General features: G+C 38.9%; 1 protein-coding gene across 2 annotated transcripts in view; it reads right to left on the bottom strand.

Moving 5' to 3' along the window:
- Positions 1-516, bottom strand: part of Malrd1 (MAM and LDL receptor class A domain containing 1) — a 598,349-nt gene extending 597,833 nt beyond the window's left edge. For both annotated transcript variants that reach the window (XM_075971104.1, XM_075971103.1), the window contains exon 1: positions 234-516. In XM_075971104.1, coding sequence (XP_075827219.1) covers positions 234-432 — 199 coding nt within the window. In that variant the 5' untranslated portion in view covers positions 433-516. The remainder of the gene's footprint in view (positions 1-233) is intronic.
- Positions 517-23,031: the final 22,515 nt, after the last annotated feature.

Below are 23,031 nucleotides of genomic sequence, written 5' to 3'. Positions count from 1 at the left end.
TTTCTGTTTACTACTTCTTTATAAATACAAAAGCTATTTTAGAACCCTTTCCATCTAATTAAAATTGTAGCAATGTGATATTAAACAATTTTATACAGAAATCATATTTATTAGTACTTCTGAAATAAGAGCATACTTGCATAGGAACCTAGCTGGAGCCCATGACTCCTCAGGAGCCTCTATCTAAGAAGAGACAAGGAACAGGACTTGGGGGAAGGATAGATGACACTTACATTGCTGCTCATCACTGTTGTCCCCACAATGGTCTGTGAAGTCACACACATGATCAGAAGGCAAAGAGACTCCATTACTGCACAAAAAGGCTTGGGCTCCTCGCTGACACAGCAGAGAAATGAAAAGACAGGCAGTCCAGAGGAAACGCAAAGGTCCTTTCATTGGGAACACCAGCAGGACAGCCTGGAACAGGAACATCCCTTGGTGTTGGGGAGGCAGAGTCAGTCACGGACAAGACGACAGCTCATAACTGGAAGCTTTCTTTTCTCTCTCTGTTTTCCAGATTTGTTTCCTGTGAGTGTGACTCTGAATCTCTAATACAATTCTGAGCAGATACCTTCCCAGGCAGTAACTCGCTCTTTCAGGGGAAGGACTTTGGAAAATATTTAACTTAAGTAATTACACCACTGAAGCTAGGTGAACATGGCTGTTTATGACTCTATGTAGAGTTTTATGATCTTGTTATCTACTGAAAGAAAAACTTAACAAAGAGCAAATACACAAACTCGGGGACTATAATCAAGTTGTGCACTTACATAAAGATTTTCTGTCTTCATTTTTATGTCATTTAACCTATTTCATATAAAATTAGGGCACTATTATAAGACCAGATTGTTAGAATTGCTGAATGAAATGCTTGTGTTCTTTTGGGGATTACGAACAACTCAGAACCTTGGGCATATTAAACACAGGTTCTACCACCAGTCTTTGGGTTTTGATTTGCTCTGCATTTTTTGAATGGTGTTCTCCCTTCGTAGCCTAAGTTGGCCTTGCATTTGCAATCCTACTGCCTCAGACTCCCAAATACTAAGACTATGGTACAAGTATAGGAGAAAATACAGACAAGAACGTATGCCAGCACACCTTTTCATACACTTTAACTGGTTTTTAACAATAACTGATTTATTTAACAATAAAGAGTGTGTCTTAAGATGCACAATCAAAAGTAATGTCATACTGAAGTATCAGATACAGAGACATTAAATAAAGACAACCAGGAGGAGTCATTAACATTTTTATGAAGTGCACTATTTAAATAGGTCTTTGCCTATAATTTCCTGGGATTCTTAACCTTCCTTGTTCATTGACAGGGGCCAGAGGAAATCATCTCATTTAAAAGGGATGGCTTTGTACTAATTATGCTGCCAAGTTTAGCCTTAAACTGACTATCCTGCTTCTGTCTCCTAATTGTGGGATTTAGAGGTATGTGGCCCCATGCCTGGCTCTTAGTGTTGCTTTCAACTACTATCTTTTTTCATTTTACATACCAATCCCAGTTCCCACTCCCTCTCCTCCTCCCCGTCCTTCCCTCCACCCCCTTTCCTCACCCCCAAATCCACTACTCAGAGAAGATAAGGCACATTGCTTTGGAGAAGATCCAAGATCCTCCCTACTATATCTAGGTAGAGCAAGATATCCATCCAAAGAGAATAGGTTCCCCAAAAGGCAGGAAAAACAGTAAGGATAAATCCTGGCGCCACTGCCAGTGGCTCCTCAGTCTGCTCCAGGCATCCAATTGTCATTCAGAGGGTCTAGTTTGATCCTATGCTGGTTTTTTCCCTGTCCGGCATGAGTAGGTGAGTTGCCATTAGTGCAGCTAAACTATTTCAGTGGGTGTCCCCATCATGGTCTTGACCTCTTTGCCCATATTCTCATTCTTCAACTGGACTTTGGGAGTTCAGCTCAGTGTTCCGCTGCGGTTCTCTACCTACAGTTTCCATCAGTTGCTGGATGAAGGTCCTATGGTGACATTTAAAATATAGAATATAAATTTTAAGTTCAGATCTAAGCGCTAAACTTGAAAACTGAAAAGCAAAGGTTAAGAACAAAAAAAAAGTGCTGAATATAGAGTTAATGAACTAGTTTATTATTAAAATAATACTTAGGGGAAACTCCACAATTAATGCTAAAATAGCCAATGAAAGAAAGTCTGATGAGGTGAAATAGAATCAAAGACCAAAGTAACATTGTATTAAAAAAGAAACAGACCCTTAATGTTAGACAATAAAACAGAACATTTGATAAAAGGATTTCAATCTGAGAAGACTAAAAGTTAGTATTGATAGTCTTCACAAAGGAAAATGGGGAATTTGCTAGAGAAAAAATCCTGTTCTGCTTAAAAATCCAGTTCAAGATTTCCAGAGATTATGACCATTCAAATACGAGCTTGCCATGAGACATTGTCTGCTTTGGGCAAAGCAAGTTGATGTCAGAGGAAACAAAATCAACAAGCCAGCTGTGTTTAATATGTTGACTCTGCATGATAAAGAAAATAAAGTAACTACCTATAAAAATAATTGGAAGATTAAATACTGAAAATAGGTACAACAAACAAGAGGATAACTGAAATTTAAACCGGACTTTGTGAATAATCATTAAAAATATAATTATTGCAAAGAAAAAGAAAGCAGATGGCATAAGCAGAGCATAAAAAAACTGGACACAAATTTAGTGAAGTGAAGATAGATATGGATAAATGATACAAAATGCAACACGGACTTGCATGAGAAATGTGAAATTATATAGTTTAAAAAACTAAAACACAGGATAACAAGATTTAACGTGTGACTAAAAGAAATTCACAAAAGTGCTATGTGAGACAATGAGGAGAATGAATCACGCAGATAGGCTGGCTACACAAGACCTACAAAAGATCAATCCAGTCAAGGGTGTGGGAGTCACTCAAAACATTCTCCCAGAGCCCTGACAACTCAGGCGCTTTGGCAGCTGAAGGCTACCTGAGTAAGGTGGGGAGTTTGTTTTCTTCAGGGAAGTTGTTCCAGTTATGTTGGCCAGGCTCCAGTCAATGGCCCTACACCTTATGAGAATAGCACTGATTGGCTTCATTGGGCTATGAAAAAAACCATGGAATTGGGGGGAGATGCGGTGAGAGTGGGTCTAAGAATAGTTGGGGGAGAAATGCGGGACCTATGTGATCAAAATACATTGCATGCATGTATGAAAATCTCAAAGAACAAATTAACAACTTCAGACTTTATTCCCAAAGGCTTCAAAATAATGAATATCTTTACAATTATAACCCCTAGGAGAATACATAGAAATAAAATGCTAGGTCATTAAACTAGCTTCCATTTATTTCAAAATTCCAGTGTATCACAGATGACTACTGGTAGCAATGCCATTCAGTGCCAAGTGAGAAGCAAAAACAAGACATTTGAAAGTGGAAATTTAGAAAAACAGAAACAAAACATGAATTAGTCATATGGCTTTGAAAAGATGTATTTGAGTGTGAACAATCCGCTTCTGTGATCTACTTGAGACATGGAGACCTCTTTAAGTCTAGTACACTCTGCTTCCTTAGCTGATAGGATGTTTGTACTCTTGCATGGTGTGTGTGTGTGTGCGGGGATCATATTGCATCCTATTTACTTTAAGCAGCTCTAGTAGCAGAGTCATTGGTGTCTCCCAGGAATGTAGTCTCTAACTGTCCCTAGTAGCCATTTCCCAAGAATGAAGGCAATGTTTACCAGCTTTGATCTGAAAGAATGGAACCTGGAAATGTCTTATATTAGAGATAGTTTTGAAAGGTGGATCAATTAATCTTCCACAGATATTTGTGTTGTAGTTTCATACTCAAGAACATCGCCTTATTTAGTTACCACGCAGTACTGCATTTTCCCTTGTCCATATCTTTCTTTGTAACTTTAAAGGACTAAACTGAGTTTCTTCCGTAGAAATAGGAGCTACAGATGGAGCAAATAGTTTTCTAGTTTGGCTTAGCACAATTCTCCATAACTTCATGAACATGTCAGAAGTGCATGTGAGTGTGTGTGTGTGTGTTGTGTGTCTCTGTGTGTGTGTTCTTTCATTCAATTTTTGCACAAGTACACTTCACCAAAGACTCTAGGCAATCTGCTAGTTCATGGTGCCCAGATTCTGCTAGAACAATATCATGTTTGTCATGGGTGCACAGAGTGCCTTGTCCAATAATGAGACCATTGAATTTCCACAAATTACAATTGAAGTGATTGAGACTTTAAGTAAGAATTAGGGATGGAGAGATGATTTACTTAGTAAAGTCTTTGCTGCAAAAGCTTGAGAACCTTAGTTTAAATTGCTAGCCCTTATATAAAAGTCAAGTGTGCTGTAATTCTCCTGTAACCCCAGCACCAAAGAGGCAGAGACAGCAAAATCCATGTCTCAAAAAGTAGAGCGAAGGGCTTTTGAGAAAAGTTCCTGATATTCACCTTTGACCTCCACATACCCATGTATACACACACACATACACACATGTACATGAATACATATATATGAACACTTGCAGACACATACACAACACATATAGACATACAAACACACACAAAGAGAGAGAGATTAAAGGATTGTTGTCTTCTTAATTGAAAACCAAATATTTCTATAGTTGCTTGCTTGATGGGGTAAAGAAAGCAATACATTTTTCCATGCTGATATTTGTACAAAATCTTGATGATTTGTTTTGGTACAAAAGCTGCATCTGGAGGCGCAGCTGTTACAAGAGTCTCAATCTGATTATATTTTCAATAACTCTCCATTATTTTCCGAGGCTCATCCATCTTCTTCAAAGGACAAAAGGCAGGTTAAATTAGCAGCCACGAGGATGAGTGCCGAGGGCAGGACTCCTTTCTCCCCTGCTCTGGGAGTGCGCCTTCCCTTGTTGATCCCTGCGTGCCCAGGAAACGTGCATACACAGCGGTGTGCCGGTGCCTCAGAAAACTTGTTTGCAGTGTTTCCTCTTGGCTGGCATCTGGAGTCTTACTAGGAAAAAAAAAGGTTTCTAACTATTCTGTAATGAATTAGGGGGGAAAAAAATCACTGTTCCTAAAGTCTTAGTGTAAGCAATATGGATCATGCCAAATGCTTTCTTTCCTTATGGGAGGCTGGACTTTTGGTGTATGCCAAATAAAATCTGACTACATGAATAAGCCCTACTAATACAATGGGCACGGAGTTTCTAAGGAGTATTGTTGCTTGTGACATTTCACATGTATTGTCCTGACTCCTTACTGGGTAACTTGAGGCTGGCCCGTGTGACTCCGATTGGAAAGCACTCTGCAAACTTGCTCCTGGTTTCTCCTAATTTTGCCTCATGTTCCTTTTCTTTTCTCTAATCTTACTCTGATTTCTTTTATAATAACAAAGCTTAACGGTGCATGCAGTGATATGCTGTGTTCTATAGCTCCTATATTAGTCAGTCTGCAGTGCTATAACCAATAAACACCACCATTATTCTTACAGTTCTCGGGGATGAGAAGTCCAAAGCCAAGGTGCTGATGTGTCTTCTAAGGATCCATTTCGTGATTTAGAGATGATTTTACTATCCTACAAGCAATGATCCCTTATGATAATTCAAGTGTCCTTCCTGATTTAAGAAAGAAAAACAGTGGTAGAAACAGATCATATCCCTTGTGTATCCCGTTTTAATAGCATTAATCTTATCATGAGCTAATATCCTCCCAAGTTCCCAGCATCCAAATACCATCACATTAGGAGTAGGCTGCACTGCAAGAGTCTGGGACAATACAAACACATAGTCCTATTTCCTAAAAATTTATTAAACCAAGATGGCCTTTCAGATCTCCTTGCAGAAATTGAGCTTATCCATTACATTTGTATATTAATTAATTACTGTGATGATAGTTCCAGTTGCATAATAAATCTGTGCCAACTACCCACTTGTCAATGTGGAAAAGTAACCAAGTGAAGGCTTTACAGAAATACTGAACTCACTGGGAAGTAGACTTGGTCCTGATGTCCACTTACCAACCAATGTTCTCACCTCCCATCACTGCAATGTTGTTCTTCTAAATATGAATGGTTTTAATATCAATTTAGAACCAGCTTTTAATAATTTAAGAAACTGCTGAGTATTTCCTATATCCCAATAAACCTCTCCATTCAAAAGACATAGCTATTCACCCAGGCAAATCACTTGATGTTTCTGTATCAAAGTACAGTGTATTTAAAGAGTGACCCACCCATTTTAGTATTGTGCACTTCAAGGTTCATTAGCCACTACTCAGATCCTTTATAAACCTGACGTGGTTGAATATTATATTATAGCAACAATATTAACTTTGCCTGCAATCATTTTGTTACCACGTCAGTATCATTTTGAGAAAATATCTCTATTTTGTAAGAAGTTCAAATAGATCATCCACAAGAGCATTTTGTAAAAATTTTGAAGGTTTTTTTCTGGGAATTTGTAGAAGTTTAGCAAACAGGCTCTTTTAGGCCATCTCATTATATAGCACATAGGGTTCAAGGAAGCAAACAATAGCAATAATTCTATGGTCACTACTTGATAATAACTACCAAGCCTTCTGTTTGATAGTCCTATTTACTGTATCTTAAGTTACTACCTCCTCATTATAGGCATCTCAAATACCCTAAATGCCAGACTCCATAGAGTCTAAGACTCAACTAAGTGGCCTTAACAGTTCTGCACAATACATAGACAAAACTAAAATATTTCCCTAAATTCAGAATTGTTTTCTCACTACCTGAACCAAATTAGTCATCCCTATACACATTCCCCATTTTTAGTTGATATGATTTGGCAAATGTTGAAATCTTCTTAGTTTTATCACTCTGCTCTCCACAGTTACGCCTGCTCTGGAGTAATAAGGTTGATGGAGTGAGACCTGAGAAAAGCTGGGTCATGAGGGAAATGACAGCAAACCGAAGAGAGAAAGGATGCTGTCTTCACAAGAGAAGATCAGGAGAGGGTTTGGAAGTCAGAAATGCCTTATGCCTTCCACCTCCCAAACTCTCCCCAGTTCTGTATTCAGATCTTAGGCTCCCACACTTTCATAAGCAATTCTCTAACTTCTGCACAGAGTTTTAATGAGTCTTTAAATTCAAGCTACTTTTAAAAATCAACAATTTGCAAAAGCAGACTCAATCTACAAGTAAAATTCGGCTATTTTAAGGAGTCATAAAATTTGCTAGTCCTTTGACCATGCGTGCCTCAGCACAGGAATTTAGCAGCTTGAATATGTCACTTTCTTTCTTTAAAAATGACACTTACCCCAAATAACAAGGCCTGTGTCCTCAATCCCAATGTTTTATGTGTTTTGTGTGTTGTCTGTGTGCACCTGTTGTTGTAGTTGCTGCTGCTTCTGTAATTTGCTGTATTAATATCACATCACTCCCTCTTGGCTGTCCCCCAATCATTATGAAGCTTCTCAGAGTTATTGAAAGCATTTGCTGCCTTTTGGCTTCTGAGCAGTAGAATCTGTCACCCAACCTCTATTCCTGGAGTGTCCTTGTTGTCCTCACCATTAATAGAGAGCCCTGTGACCATACCTCCAACCTACAATGGCCAAAACTGAGCATGGCAATGCTGATGTCCTATCCACAGGCACTATCTCTGTGCTTTTAGCAAAAGTGTATCCTCTAGATCTTTACACATTACTCCGTATCTCCCCTTGACAGGGAACCTAAGGCATTTCGTTATAATTGGTGTTGCTTTAAATCCTAGGTACCAAGAGACTTCCCTGAAGTTAGTGGATTTGGGCATACATGGCATTTATTAACTTCAAGATCCAGATACAGATTCTCTTTAAGCTCTGGATAGTACATACTGCCTCATTCTTACAACTTCTTTAGTATTAAGTACATTCTTCCTCGGTCAGGCCCCACATGCCTATAATCAGTTTATGCTGATTTCCCGCTAAACACCTGACAGCACAAAGCAGAAGTGGGGACAACTCCTAAGAAAGGCAGGTACCCATAGGTTTGTGAAGGAAAGGTCTCTGAGCATCTTACAGCATGGAACACTGACTCTTTTCTGAAAGGAAACTCCCTTTCAAACTCCTCTCTGTTCTTTATCTCTTCACAATAAGACAATGGCTGCCAAAAGGCCATTAATGTCTGTTAAGTTATCCAATCCCAAATGATCATTCCTAAATGTATATACATATGAACAACACTAATTGGATTCAGAAGGTTGTGTTTATATGGATGCATGTATGTATTCATGCACGTATGTATATGTATTTGGGTGTAACAATAAAGAAGTCCTGATTTTGAAAGTGAATCAGAGAGACATAGGAGGAGTTGGGGATATCATAGAAATGATGTAAATGCAGTACCCATGTATAAAATTCTAAAATAAAAATAACTATATAGAAGACAGAAGAGGGTAGAGTAAATAGTAGCACAAACCCAAACCAAAACAAAACCAAGAGTGACCTGTGCAGTAGTGTCATGCCCCAGAGGAACTTGCTGATGCTGCTCTGGTGAGAGGCTGAATGGACCCAACAGTGACCCAGCAACCCATCTAGCAAACAAAAACACATAACAATCAGTGGAGCAACTGGCACAGAACACTCAGATGCTCCAATATCAACCTGAGGCTCATCCAGAGAAAATCAAATATGTTTCCCAAACCAATGATGCAGAATGGCCCACGTTTTCTTACCTAGTCCATCTCAGACTTCCTTGTGCCCATTCAGTGCTCACGTGAAGCCTTCCTTTCTTCCAAACTAGAGCTTTCTCATCTTCACTCTGCCTTTGAGTCTTTGTTTAAGTGTGGTAACTTACTCATTTGAAAACTATGAATAAATCGTTTTGATTCTCATTTGGGTATTTCACTGCTTTCACACCTTTGAAGCCTGAACTCATTTTGACTGTCATTGTACTTCTGGAGGCAAGATATGTCAAACTAAGGTGCATTGGTAAACTTGAATTACACATATACGAAGCATCACCTGAAAATCACATTAATGGGAAGAGCCATCAACCCTATTACTTAGAAAACAGATGGTCATCCCTGGAAAGCAACAGTCAGAGTAGTCACCAAAAATAGACATTAAGCCCATTTCATGTCCCATTCAGTATCCTAAAACATCCTAGTCCAGGACACACACACACATAGTGTCAGAGTGTGACCCTTTCCATACTTCTTTACAACATCTCATGCTATTCGAGCTCAGGTGCTTCCAAGCAGTCTGCTGAGCAAGGATCTCAGCATCTGTTTTGTTTTTGTTTTTCCCCCTAAGTTTCAGGATATAAAGCATTCTTGGATAGGGCCCTTAACTTAGCACAGCAGATCTGTCTTGTCTCTAGAGGAGCAGAAGAGATGGCTTAAAAGTTAATTATTTCTCTTGCAGAAGACCTGGGTTTGATTTCTAACACTCAAATAGCAGTTGACCTAGGACTGCAGTTATGAGGGGTCAAGTGCCCTCTCACAGCCTATATGAGAACTGCAAACAGGGGATGCACATTCATACATGCAAGTGAAATACGAATATACATAAAATCAAAAATAATATAAAATAAATGTCTCCTGAGCTCTTCAGCAGTAACTACTTAGTTTCCTCTTCTGGTTTACCCATATCCAGGCCTACTCTAGTGGTTTCCATTGCTTATTAAATTTTAGCCTCACCCTTCTGGTTAAGGGTCCTTATTTCCCCATTAGTTCTCAGGGAAAGAATCAATGCATTTAGCAGCAATTAGCCAACTCTACTGTCTTATTTTTTTAACTTTCATTGATATTTTGCAGGATTTCACATCATGCATTCCACTCATCCCCTTGTCCCCCACATCTGCCCTCCATCCTTTGAACCTCCCCTACAAAATGAAATAAAATTTAAAAGAAAAACATCTTGAAATTTTCAGGCAAATGGACAGATCTAGAAAACATAATATTGAGTGAGGTAACCCAGACCTAGAAAGACAAATATCATATGTATTCACTCATAAGTCTTTTTAAACATAAAGCAAAGAAAACCAGCCTAAAAATCACAATCCCAGAGAACCTAGACAACAATGAGGACCCTAAGAGAGACGTACATGAATCTAATCTATGTGGGAAGTAGAAAAAGACAAGATCTCTTGAGTAAATTGGGAGCACGGGGACCATGGGAGATGGTTGAAAGAGAGAGGAAAGAAAGGGAGGGGAGCAGATAAAAAATGTATAGCTCAATAAAATCAATAAAAAAACAGCATGAGAAAAACCAAAAACCAAATAAAGCAAACAAACAAAAACAAAAAAGCAAAACAACAACAAAGAAAATAAACAACCAAAACAAAAACAAAAAAGGGGAGAAGAATCTCATAGTGGAAGCAGCAGTGTGGCCCATTGACTTGCGTGTGTGAATGTAGGTATAAGCATTTCACAGTGCATGTGTGGAATTTGAAGATAGTTTTAGAGGTTTGTGCTCACTTTCCATCATGTCTGAGATGTTCTCTTTTGTCATTGATCACTGCTTATGACAGACAAGCTGACCCACAGCTTCTATGGAGTTCCTGTCTCTGCCTCTCCTTTCACAGGACACACGGTGCTACACTTGGATATTATGTGGATTCCGGGGGCTCAAATTCAAACCTCATGTTTATGTGGCAAGTACCAATGCCTTCTAATATGTCTTCTCAGTCCTTATATCATTATGTATGTCTTCTGTTAATTCTTAAATTCTGTTTACTCTACTTTCTGATTAATTAATTCACAAGAAAAACCAGTGAGCTCCTGGAAATTTTACTATTTTTACTATCAAAATATTATAATTTAATATATAGAATTTCAGAATTTCTGACTACTTACGGTGATTAATTTTCTTCATGATGGCCTTGTCTTGCAAAGTGGACTTAGTTAAGGTTGAGAATGAGTGAAGAAACTGTTAGAATTTTAACATCAGTGACACAAAAGCTACTTTGCTATCCTTTCTTTTGAAGCTAGGAAAAAGCTCCACTCAGTTACCAACAAAGATGAGTGAGGATGTGGAACGTGTGTTACTGGAATGTGGGCTAGGCCTAGAACTGTTCCAGCTTCTAGCTGAATGCCAAACACAATGGCAAACAAAGTGGATTACATGTTATGTTTCAATAGAATTGAACGATAACAAATTAAATAATGATATAGAGTGAAAACAAGAACCAAGAGAAGACAGTGGAGAAGAAAGCAAGGAAAACCAGAATTGGAGAAAGAAAGGTATGGCAAGAGAAAACAAGAAAGGAGAGTGGGAAGAAGAGGATACTTCCTAGTGAACACAGAGTGATAAGATTCTCTCCCAGAGCGACAGCAAGGCAGATGCAAGCTGAGCCCAGGAATGAAGGCATGTACAAACTTTCTCACCCCTTTCTAGTTAATCAGCCATGAGTGGTTGACATAAAACACACTCAAGGAGCAAGAAAAAAAATAAAAATGGACCATGAAGACATTTTAAATGCTAAATATCTTTAAACACAAGGGAAATGAAAAAAAAAATCAAGTGTGAGATCCCATCTTGCATAGTTTAGAATATCTATCCTCAACAAAACAAACAAGAGTGAAAAAACAAATGTTGTCAAGGATGTGTAGAGAAATAAACCCTTCTGTACTCCTTGTGAGTACATAAACTCGTCCAGACACTGTGGAAATCGATACAGAGGTTTCCCACAAAACAAAAGATATTCTTACTGTAGGACCCAGCTAGACCGCTGCTGGGTAGGCACACAGCTGTGATAGTTTGAATCTGAAATGCCTTATGCAGTTTCATGCTTTTGGTGCCTGTCTCCAGTGGATAGTGTTATTTTTGTGAGGTTTAGGAACTGTAACATAATAAATACTTGACTGGAGTAAAGGACTTTAGTGGTACACTGTTTTTGGCAGCTACCTCCTTGTCGCTGCAATGGTAGGAGCATCAGACACGTGAACCTCCACTCCTTCCACCTTGTAGCCTTGAGCCAAATTAATCCAATCTTCCCTGCCCACTCCTTTTCTGTTCTTATATTAGGTATTTGGACACAGTTCAGTGTCTCTGTGGTAGCTAAATCTTTTAATACGGTTTATAGGTCTCAAAGTTGGTTTGTTGGAAAAATGGTAAAGCATTTGGGGTTGTCCTACAGGGAACTCCGAGTACTAGAAAGAAACCTAACTGGTCATTCTGATGGAAGCTTCTAATGTGGTTAGAAATGTGGACAGTAAATAAATATGATTCAAACAGCGTCAAATAGGAACAAGGACTCTACAGTGAACTAAGTTAGAAATCATTCGTGCCATCCAAGAAACATTCTGGCAACATCCTGACTGAATTCTAAAACTCTGAGACTTAATTTGAAAGTAATAGACAAATTAATTTGATGGAGGAACTTTTAATTCAATGTAGCATGGTTTTCATGACAGAGCAGCTCTCATCTCAAAGGAATAAAAGAGACAGTTTATCCTGGGGCCAAAGGATCAGAATCAGAGACTAGGTTTCCCAAAATGCCATGTTCTAATGAGGTAGCACTTCTGTGAAGTTATTATTAAAAACAGAACAAAGAAGGTCAGTAATCCAGAAAGTTTTCAAATACATTGGTGGAAATGTCTGACACACAAGTTACAATGATTTGGAAAAGTCCTTGTAAGCCTTCAACACTACCTGATGACCATCTTAGCTTTGGAGTCAGTAGAAATTAGTTATTTGCTAAGTTAATAGATTTCAAAGATTTCACTTGATAGGTATAAGGAAGTTAGATAAGAGATAGGCAAAGAATGACCACTAAGGGAGCTGAAATAGCTTAATAAGTTTAAATTAGGCTTTGTAACTGAAACACACCAACATTTCTGCCATCTTGAAGTTCTAATATTTAGTCAGAATGTTCAGTGGGAGGTGTGACTTCAATGATGATAGACAACAATAATTCACTACCCAATGCATAAAGTCCAAAGGAAAACTGATGTACTCTATCACCATGAATAAATAACACACACTTGATACAGAGCTGTGTAACCTCATTGAATCATCACATAATAGATGAGTTACTGAAAAGCTATGCTCATTTCCTCATTAAACATACCATTCTCAACCTTTAGTGTGAGATAAAGAACAATTTTGAAAAAAGACAAAGACCTCACCCCAAAGCAAGAATAGAATTACAAAATCTTCACTCAGATGTTCTCAATAATTTACAAGAATATCGTATCCATATTCTCTCATTTTTGATCTGAAATTGCACATTCACACCTCGACTAGAGCTGCATTCATCCATGTGATAATTGCTGAACCTCTGCTGTTTGTCCATGTCTCAGCAGAGTGCTGGGCACACAGTGGATGATATTGTTCCTTATGCGTGGAAGTAATAAATTCTCACTAAGTGTGTGCGTATCTATCCTGAATGTGTGCTGATGGGCTTAATCTTCTCTTAGCCGGTTTTCCATTACCCACCCAGGACAATCACCTTATTAGGTGAAAAAGTTCCTTCTGGCTCCCAGTTCTGAAGTTCCAGTCTTGACTCTTTGCTTTCCTGTCAAGAAGCAATATGCCACGTGGGAAGTGTATGGCACATTCCTGCATGGCTATAGAAGGAGCTACAGGCTGCGCTCCTGCCGCCCGGCCTCTGGCCACCTGACTAGCTTATGCCCCAAAATAACAACACACAAATTGTATTCTTTTAAACACTGCCTGGCCCATTAGTTCTAGCCTCTTAATCACTAATTCTCACATCTTGCTTAACCCATATTTAGTAATCTGTGTAGCACCAGTCTTACCAGGAAAGATTCAGCATGTCTGACCTGGTGGCTTGCTTCATCATGTCTGCCCTGGAGAGGAGAGGCATAGTGTCTGCCTCACTTCCTCTTCCTCCCAGAATGCTATGTTCTACCCACCTATGTTCTAACCTATCAGACCAAGCAGTTTCTTTATTAATTAACCAATGAAAGCAACGGATATATGACACTCCCACATCACATGGCATCCAGAAAGCAAACAGAAATAGAGCAAGAGATAATAATTCAACAGTTCCCTCAAAGGCCCACTCCAAATGACCACAAACCTACTAGGCACCACATTTTAAAGTCCCTGCCATCTCTTAAGGGCTCCAGCAAGCCGAGGAACATGCCTCTAATACAGATCTTGGTAGGAGACAAACCAAATACAAACTAAAATAACCTGCTTTTAGAATCTTCATGCAACTCTGTTTAAGGGTTAAAGAATATTAACAGTGTTGGCTACAGTGGTCACATCTGTAGGTGATATTACAGGGTAGATGGTAAGTTGGTGTTTATCTTCCAAAATTTCCCCCAGAAGAGAATGTGAAAATGCAGGAGAGACATGACTGACATTTGAGATGAGTTGAGGTGGAGAGTGAGGGGGTATTTACTGAAATGCATTTTATGTATGTATGACATTCTCAAAGAATAAATAAAAACACATCAAAAATAATAAAAAAATAAATTCCCAAGCTGGGATTACAAATAAGACTCATTTGACTTATATGATCCTTTATTATATCAAATATAAATAAATGCATTTGAAATTTAAAGTAAAAATATAAAGATTTATATTACTTGAGAAAATTTAAAGAAAAATCTGAAGCCAACCTCCATATAAAATGATAATTGTATCAACAAAGGGTTGGAGTATTAATAATGATTTCTGGCCCTAAGGAGATACACATATGGCATCTAATGTATTTTTCAGTGATGAAATATAGTCTCAAAAATACAAATCAATCATAGGAAGAAAGTCTGGCCTCATCACCATCAAAGATACTATATAACTCATCTACTTCAGTTCAAACCTCCCTTTGTCTCCATGAAATAAAAGCTGATATATTCAGTTATAACAATACGCCCAGGGCAGGATTTTCAAAAACTTTTGAAAGTTTTAGCTGCACTGAATGACATAAATGGGACTCTGCACACAGAATGTGGACAGCTATTGATGCCAGGAATTCTCTACACTAAACAAAAAGGATCAGGGTTTTCAAAGGTGTGGATGCTTTGAAAATGTTCCTGAATAGGATTCATAGATACTTCTCTTCACAACAAAATTCTCCAATTTGCTTTTTCTCTCCCATTTGTTTAACTCGTTAGCAGAAAATTCATATTCTGGTCCTTAGGATTGATGCCACCATGGGCATGAGTCTGTTTGAAAAGGGTCAGTATGCATTCTGATTTCCCTGTTCGGTCCCTATCAGTCTAGGGTTTCTTTCCATCTATAAAATTAGGTTTGCATCCATTTGGAAGTAGCAGAGCTGTAATTGGTGTCTTCAGATCAGTTTAGACCTCCCAGAAGGTAAAAGCCTGAAGAAAAGACACAAATACTGATTTTTTTTCCAGTCTTAAAGCTCATGCATGTTTAAATATGGTCACTACACAACAAATCCTTGCATTGTGAGAAGCTCATGGTCATTATCAGAGTGCATTGCAATGGTCCTCATGTCTGGTCCCACTAGAACCGAGAAGATGACTGAGGAGTGTGTGTGTGTGTGTGTGTGTGTGTGTGTGTGTGTGTGTGTGTGTAAAGGAGGCTGTCTATACATATGTGGGAGTATGTTTGGAGATCAGAGGTTACATTGTTTGTCTTTCTCAATTGTTTTCCACCATATTTTTGAGACAGGACCCCTCACGGACCTGAAGCTATTGATTGGCTAGACTGACTGGCCAGCAAACTCAAGTAGCCTTTGTCTACGTCTCCCCAGCACTGGATTACCAGATGTGAGCTCTGGGTATCAAACTCAGGTCTTCAAGCTTACAGAGAAAGCACTTTTTCTACCAATCATCTCCCCAACCCCTAAGACCTTCTAGAACAATGTATCCACAGTTCAGAGTTAGATAGCCCAGAAGAAAATAAGGTTACAACAAATGAATAATAGGGATCCCACAACTGCAGACCAAGAGATAGATAAAAATGTTTATAATAGTTCAAAGCAAGGATATTAGTCCTTACGAAAGAAGCAGCCTGACTTCAGCTAGTTTTTCATAACCTCTAATATAATTGAAACTAAATGAAAAAATTTTTGCTTATGAAAACCACAGCTATTTAGAAGCGAGTGTTTTAAGAGTTTCAAACAACTCAGAAATACATGATGTGAAAGCAGTAGACAGGTGGTTGCCTGGTACCACCTTGCACTGTCTTTACTGAGCATGAGCTGAGGGGTTCCAGAAGCATCCTCCAATAGCTCGAGGTCATGAGCAGCAGCTAGTAATTTATATGACAGAGGCACACTTCTGACTTAGTATATTGTATTTAGCTCAAAAGATATTTTCAGTGTGTATGGAAAATATAAGCATCCAATTACAACACTTCTACATCTAAAAATGTCTCTAAGGAAATACTTGAAAAAAATATGGAAGAATTTCATCCTAGATTTCTTAACATAGCAATACATGTGAAAAATTTAAGGAGCACAATGTATTTATAAGAGTCATCACTGAGAAAAATCATGGCCAGGCATGGAAGTCTGTGCAGGAGAAATATGATGTTGAATCACCCTGGAGTGCACAGTATGAGTTCAGCCTGACCTAAATGATAAAACTCAGTCTCAAAACAAACTTTCCAAGATAGAGATCAAGTATTGGCTGCAGGCTGCTTTCTAATAATGAACTACTTATGCAATATCTTCACTCATATTTAAAGTATTCAAAACAATAATAACAAAACAATACAATATAGACTACATGCTGTTCTCAAGGTTAAAGAAAATGCCTAGATCTTTTTTTCATTTTTTTTATTTTTTTTAGATTTTTCGAGACAGGGTTTCTCCATAGCTTTTTGGTTCCTGTCCTGGAACTCGCTCTTGTAGCCCAGGCTGGCCTCGAACTCACAGAGGTCCGCCTGCCTCTGCCTCCTGAGTGCTGGGATTAAAGGCGTGCACCACCAACCGACTGGCTCCTGCCTAGATCTTTACAGGAAAAAAAGTTTGTTGACTTTTGCTACAGATTGACAAAAATCAATGTGGAAAGACATTTGCACAATGGCCGGTATATATATACACAGAAAGGTCTAGAAGATAGTGGATAGCCTTTTGATCAGATCATGGTTGTTTCCCCAGGGAGGAAACTATAATTTAAAAAATAATATTTTCCTATCCTCATCTGCCCAAGGAACTAACTGGGGACATCGCCTTGGGCTCCTGGGAGCCACTCTAGATTCAAGTCTCTTGCCAGCCCTAAGGTGGCTCCCTTAACTAAGAATTGTGCTTCCGTGCTCCCCTATCCAGCCTTCCTTTATCCCAATCATCCTGTTTCCTGAAACGACCCTATCCTATAGCAATACTAACGAATATCTTACATATCACCATAGAACCTTCATCTGGTGATGGATGGAGATAGAGACAGAGATCCACACTGGAGCACTGGACTGAGCTCCCAAGGTCCCAATGAGGAGCAGAAGGAGGGAGAAGATGAGCGAGCAAGGAAGTCAGGACCACGAGGGGTGCACCCACCCACTGAGTCAGTGGGGCTGATCTATTGGGAGCTCATCAAGGCCAGCTGGACTCTGACTGAAAAAGCATGGGATAAAACCGGACTCTCCGAACATGGCGAACAATGAGGGATGATGAGAAGCCAAGGACAATGGCACGGGGTTTTGATCCTACTTCATGTTCTGGCTTTGTGGGAGACTAGCCAGTTTGGATGTTCACCTTCCTAGACATGGACGGAGGGGGAAGGACCTTGGACTTTCCACAGGGCAGGGAACCCTGATTGCTCTTTGGACTGGAGAGGGAGGGGGAGAGGCGTGGGGGGAGGGGGAGAAGGGTGGGAGGAGGGGGAGGGAAATGGGAGGCTGGGAGGATGGGGAAACTTTTTTTTTCCTTTTCTTAATAAAAAAAATAATATTTTTATTCAGGTATGCATTGATGCTTAAAACAATGGCCATAAATCATTTTTATAATTAAAGGTCGTTTTCACTTTAAAAATAGAACTACCTAAAATGTAATCAAAGCTAATGCATTGGTCAAGCTTCTGTTGCATTAATTTTTTCACGTGAATTCTCACAATAGCCAAAGAAATAGGTAATCTTTAAATCTCATTTTCTTTTTTTTTATAATTTCTTTTTTTTTAAAGAAAACAAACTATCTTTCTTCATTTGATATACCAATCCAAGTTCCCACTCCCTCCCCTCCTCCCATCCCCTCTACCTATCCCCCCCACCTCACCCCCATCCACTCCTCAGAGAGGATAGGGCATTTGGCTTTGGGGAAGGTCCAAAGCCCTCTCTACTATAGCTAGGCTGAGCAAGGTATTCATCCAAAGAGAGCAGGTTCCCAAAAAGCCAGTACATGGAGTAAAAATAAATCCTGGTGTTGTTACCAGCAGCCCAACAATCAGCTCCAGCCATACAACTGTCACCTACATTCTGAGGGACGAGTTTGTGTTGTAGGAGGCTGCTTCTTCATTTCCCAGCTGCCTGGACTCCCAAAATAATCACACAGAAACTATATTATTTGAATCACTGCTTGGCCAATCACTTAAGTGTATTACTAGCTAGCTCTTACATCTAGAATTAACCCATTTTCATAACTTTATATTTTACCATGAGGCTCGTGGCCTACCAACAAGGTTCCAGCATGTCTGTCTCTGGTTGTGGCTCCATGGCTTCTCTCAATTTCACCTTCTTTCTTTCTTTCAGCATTCAGTTTGGTTTTCCCTGCCTACCTCTACTCTACCCTCTCACAGGCCTAAAACAGTTTTTTTATTAACTGATGCTATTCACAGAATACAGAGGGGAATCTCACATCACCTCCCCTTTTCTGTTTAAATAAAAGGAAGGTTTTATCTTTAACATAGTAAATAAAATTACATATAAGAAAACAGGTATCAAGTAAGAATAATAGTTACAATATTTATATCTACTTTATCTTTTATCATAACTAAGGTAAACTATAACTATATGTTGTTCAATTCCATCTAAGACTCCAGAAGGATATAGTTTTACCTAAGTAAACAGAAAGTACATTGTAAGCAACATCCAAAACTCTAGAATTGACAGAGACTTGTTGCTGCCTAGACAGTCACCCAAAGTTCTTCTGTACCATTGGGGCATCCATCTTCACACTACAGGCCCATAGTATCCAGAAGATTTTTCCCATGAAGCAGGAAATTTTAAAGACAGTTCTGCCTATATGTTGGCAGTTTGTCAGTCACTTCTTCTGCATCCTGCAGAATGTCTAGCAGACTCTTTCATGAAGCAGGAGTCCCAAAGGATCATCTCATCTTTAGGCAAATTCAGCAGTCATTTCTTTGTGAGTCCTGCATATCAATTCATACAGCATACCATCAAGCAGTCCAGGTAAGAATAGCCTCCTGTACAAATGGCTAGCAAACCACATAATAAGCCTCTTCAATACCCATCTTCTTCTTGAAGTTATTGGTGCTGCTAGGAGCAGATGTGTCTTAATGTCATGAAAAGTCCTAAATTTTTAATACACTTTAAATGGCATATTCTGTAGTCTTTGAAAGATTTGAAGAATCCCTATTTTATCTGAAATATATCTCTGTACATCTAGAAAATCTAACTTACATGACTACAAGCTTGACTATTATAGATGATTATCTATTAACTTATATTTCTTAATCATACATTACATTTTGAAATGAGCTGCACAAGCACAATACCTTAATCAAGAACAGAAATATGCATATAATGATGTTGACCTAAAATTTGTGTCAATAAACCAAGATCCATACCAGTACAAATTATTCATCTTTATAGTATATTCCCCCTTAAATGTAAACAAACATTTCCATCAACCATTTAGGAAATTTGGGCATCATTCTCTCCAAACTATTTCCTGCTTTTTGTTGGGTAAAGTAATTTTTTGAGGGGTGATAAGGCTACCTTTCAGGGGATCTTGGTCCATCAAATCACATTAGTCTAGAAAGCTTCCACAGGTTCTCATTATCTGTAGAAACAAAAGAAAAAACTCTTTTCCAAAGCAACATACCCTTAGGTTCCTATTTTGAAGACAAAATACCTTTAAAGTATATATGTTGGTTACTTAGCTCATTCACAGTCAAAAAATTCAAAGAAAACACAATAATATACATAATCCAGACTCTCTGTGTATAGTCCATGTTTATGTGGCTCATTTATTTTTACTCTATTACTTTTTAATATTTATTTTATTATCTTTACTTCTTTAATCTATGACTGTCTGCTCTCTGTCTTTTTGAAAACTTTGTTTTATTTTTTTATAAGCCATTTACTTAACTTTTATACTCTTTTTCTTCTCTCTCCCAAGCCTATGTACATTTTTTAAAACACACTGTGATCCATTTAGAGGTCTCTTCCATCTATGTTTTTCTTTATTGCATATCTGTAATCCTTTCTGACCAGAAGTGCTTCTTAAAATGCTAACCCTTCTTATGAACTTAAGTGGCAGCATTGCTAGGGAAAATACTGCCTGCCTGCCTGCCTGCCTGCCTGCCTGCCTGCCTGCCTGCCTGCTTGCTCTGCCGAGTCCAGTATGGTGGAACTATTCACTGCCTCTGAGAGCCACGTACATTGCCCCATTTTTAGGCACAGAGAGGGTCTATGTTGTCATTAAGCAAGTTATAGCGCTCTGCTCACAAAATCCCATTTAAATGCTCCATAGATGAACCTCATCAAAGTTCATACTGAAAGTTTGGCCCAGTAAGCTTCCACTTTTTTTCTGCTATCACTGAATCAGTAAGACCTCTCTTAAAGAAGCTGCAGTGTACTGCCAGCAAGCAAAGCCCGGTTGGGGAAAAATGTGACTAAACTTTGTTTTGTTTTGTTTTGTTTTGTTTTTGATTTTTCGAGACAGGGTTTCTCCGTAGCTTTTGGTTCCTGTCCTGGGACTAGCTCTTGTAGACCAGGCTGGCCTCAAACTCACAGAGATCCGCCTGCCTCTGCCTCCCAAGTGCTGGGATTAAAAGCATGCGCCACCACCGTCCGGCTAAACTTTGTTTTTAAGTGTCTAGAATTCCTTTCCAACTCCTCTCGGGTTTTACGTGGATATAGTCAACCATGTTAGAGCACCAATTTGTAGTAAGGAGGCTGCTTCTTTGTTTCCCAGCTGCCCAGACTCCCAAAATAATCGCACAGAAACTGTATTAATTAATTGAAATACTGCTTGGCCCATTAACTCTAACTTCTTATTGGCTGACTCTTACATCTTCATTTAACCCATCTCCATTAATCTGTGTATCACCACAAGGTCGTGGCCTACCAGCAACGTTTCAGTGTGTCTTTCTCCGTCAGTGGTTCCATGACTTCTCCCAACTCTGCCTCCCTTCTTTCAACATTCAGTTTAGTTTTTCCTACCTAGCTGTACTCCACACTATCACAGGCCTAAGACAGTTTCTTTATTAACCAATGGTATTCACAGCATACAGAGGGAATCCCACATCAAGTTTGGACCTATGCTGGTTCTTCCCTGTCCTGCTGGAGTTGGTGAGCTCCCATTAGCTCAGCTAAACAGTTTCAGTGGGTGTTCCCATCATGATCTTGACCTTTTTACTCATTATTCTCACTTCTCCAACTCTTCAACTGGACTTTGGGAGTTCATCCCAGTGCTCCACTACAAGTATCTGCCTCTGTTTCCATCAGTTGCTGGATGAAGGTTCTATGGTGACATTTAAGATATTCATCAATCTGACTTCAGGGCAAGGCCAGTTTGGGCATTCTCTCCTCTATTGCTTAGCATCTTAGCTGGGGTCATCCTTGTGGATTCCTGGGAATTTCTCTAGTGCCAGGAGAAATGATTCCCTATAATGGTTCCCTCAACCAAAATATCTCTTTCATTGCTCTCATCTCTGTCCTTCCTCCATATCGACTATCCAGTTTCCTCAAGTTCTATTCCCCCCTCCCCTTATTCCCTCCTCTTCCTCTTTCATCTTCCTTTCTCCCCCCTCCCTCATGCTCCCAATTTTGTCAGGTGATCTTTTCTACTTCTCTTTTCCAGGTGGACCTAGGTATGTTTTTCTTACAGTTTACCTTGTTACTTAGTTTCTGCAAAATCAGATTTGTTTAACTGTATTTTTTCCTCTTGTCATGTTTCCAAAGCTCCCTATTTATGGGAAGTAATATATTCATCTTTGTCTTATCATGGGCATGTATGTGATATAGCAAATGGTACATGCTTATATGTGCATATATGTGTATGTACTCACGCATTTGCATGTGGAGGCCAGGAGTCAATGGTAGATGCATTCCTCTCTTGCTTACCACCTTACTTTCTGACCTGTCTGGTGAGAATGACTGACTACTGAACTCTCAGGATGCTATTGTCCTTACTTCTCAGCAACGGAGTTAGAGGTTTATACTGTCACACATGACTTTTTACGTAGCTTCTGGGACTTTAAACATGTCTTTTTGTGCTTACAGGACAAACACATTATGTGCTGAATCATCTCCCCGGCCCATCACTGGGTTTTGCTATTGTGTTTAGAAACCAGATGTCGAAAGGCCTTCAGAGAACTGTAGGGAAAGACTTAGGAACTGGTATGTGAAGAAAAAGCACTGCGGTATGAAACAGTTGGAAATACCACACAAAAATGAAAAATCTTTCTCATGCATAAGGTCAGGTCAGGAAATAAACATTTTCTAATAAACAAATTGTGAGTCCATACATTTGTGTTTGGAAATGTGTAATTAGGATTATGCCAATTTTGTTATTCAACAGATGTCTAAAACTCTCACCCTCATGTGACATGTAAAAGACCTGGAATTTTAGGCTCAGGGTCTAAGCCAGATAAATACATCAACAATGGAATATGTCAAATGCTGAGATTAAATCTTAGTGATGTGTAATCCTTGACATTTTCTTTCTACTCACATTTTACCATTTGTTCTCTGGCAAACGTGTAGAGGTAAAACTAAGGGAAGAAAGAGTTAAGCACAAGACTTGCCTTATTATTACAAAACTGCACAAAATTCAGCACCAAAAACTTCAGGAGAAGAAGATCCCGGTGAACAATAAATAATAAATTATTATTATTATCATTAGTTATCACTAGTGGTCTTCTATTAAAACAAAGAAAGATATGTCTTGTCTTTCTCCCGTGGTTTACCATCTTGATTTTCCCTGAACAATATTTTCTTTAGCTTTTTAAGTCTAAATGTTTGGAGATTTGACAATTAT

Source organism: Microtus pennsylvanicus, chromosome 4 (genome assembly GCF_037038515.1).
Source record: "Microtus pennsylvanicus isolate mMicPen1 chromosome 4, mMicPen1.hap1, whole genome shotgun sequence".
Classification (NCBI taxonomy): domain Eukaryota; kingdom Metazoa; phylum Chordata; class Mammalia; order Rodentia; family Cricetidae; genus Microtus; species Microtus pennsylvanicus.
Note: the sequence above shows the minus strand (reverse complement) of the source record. Positions and strands in the feature narration are given on the sequence as shown.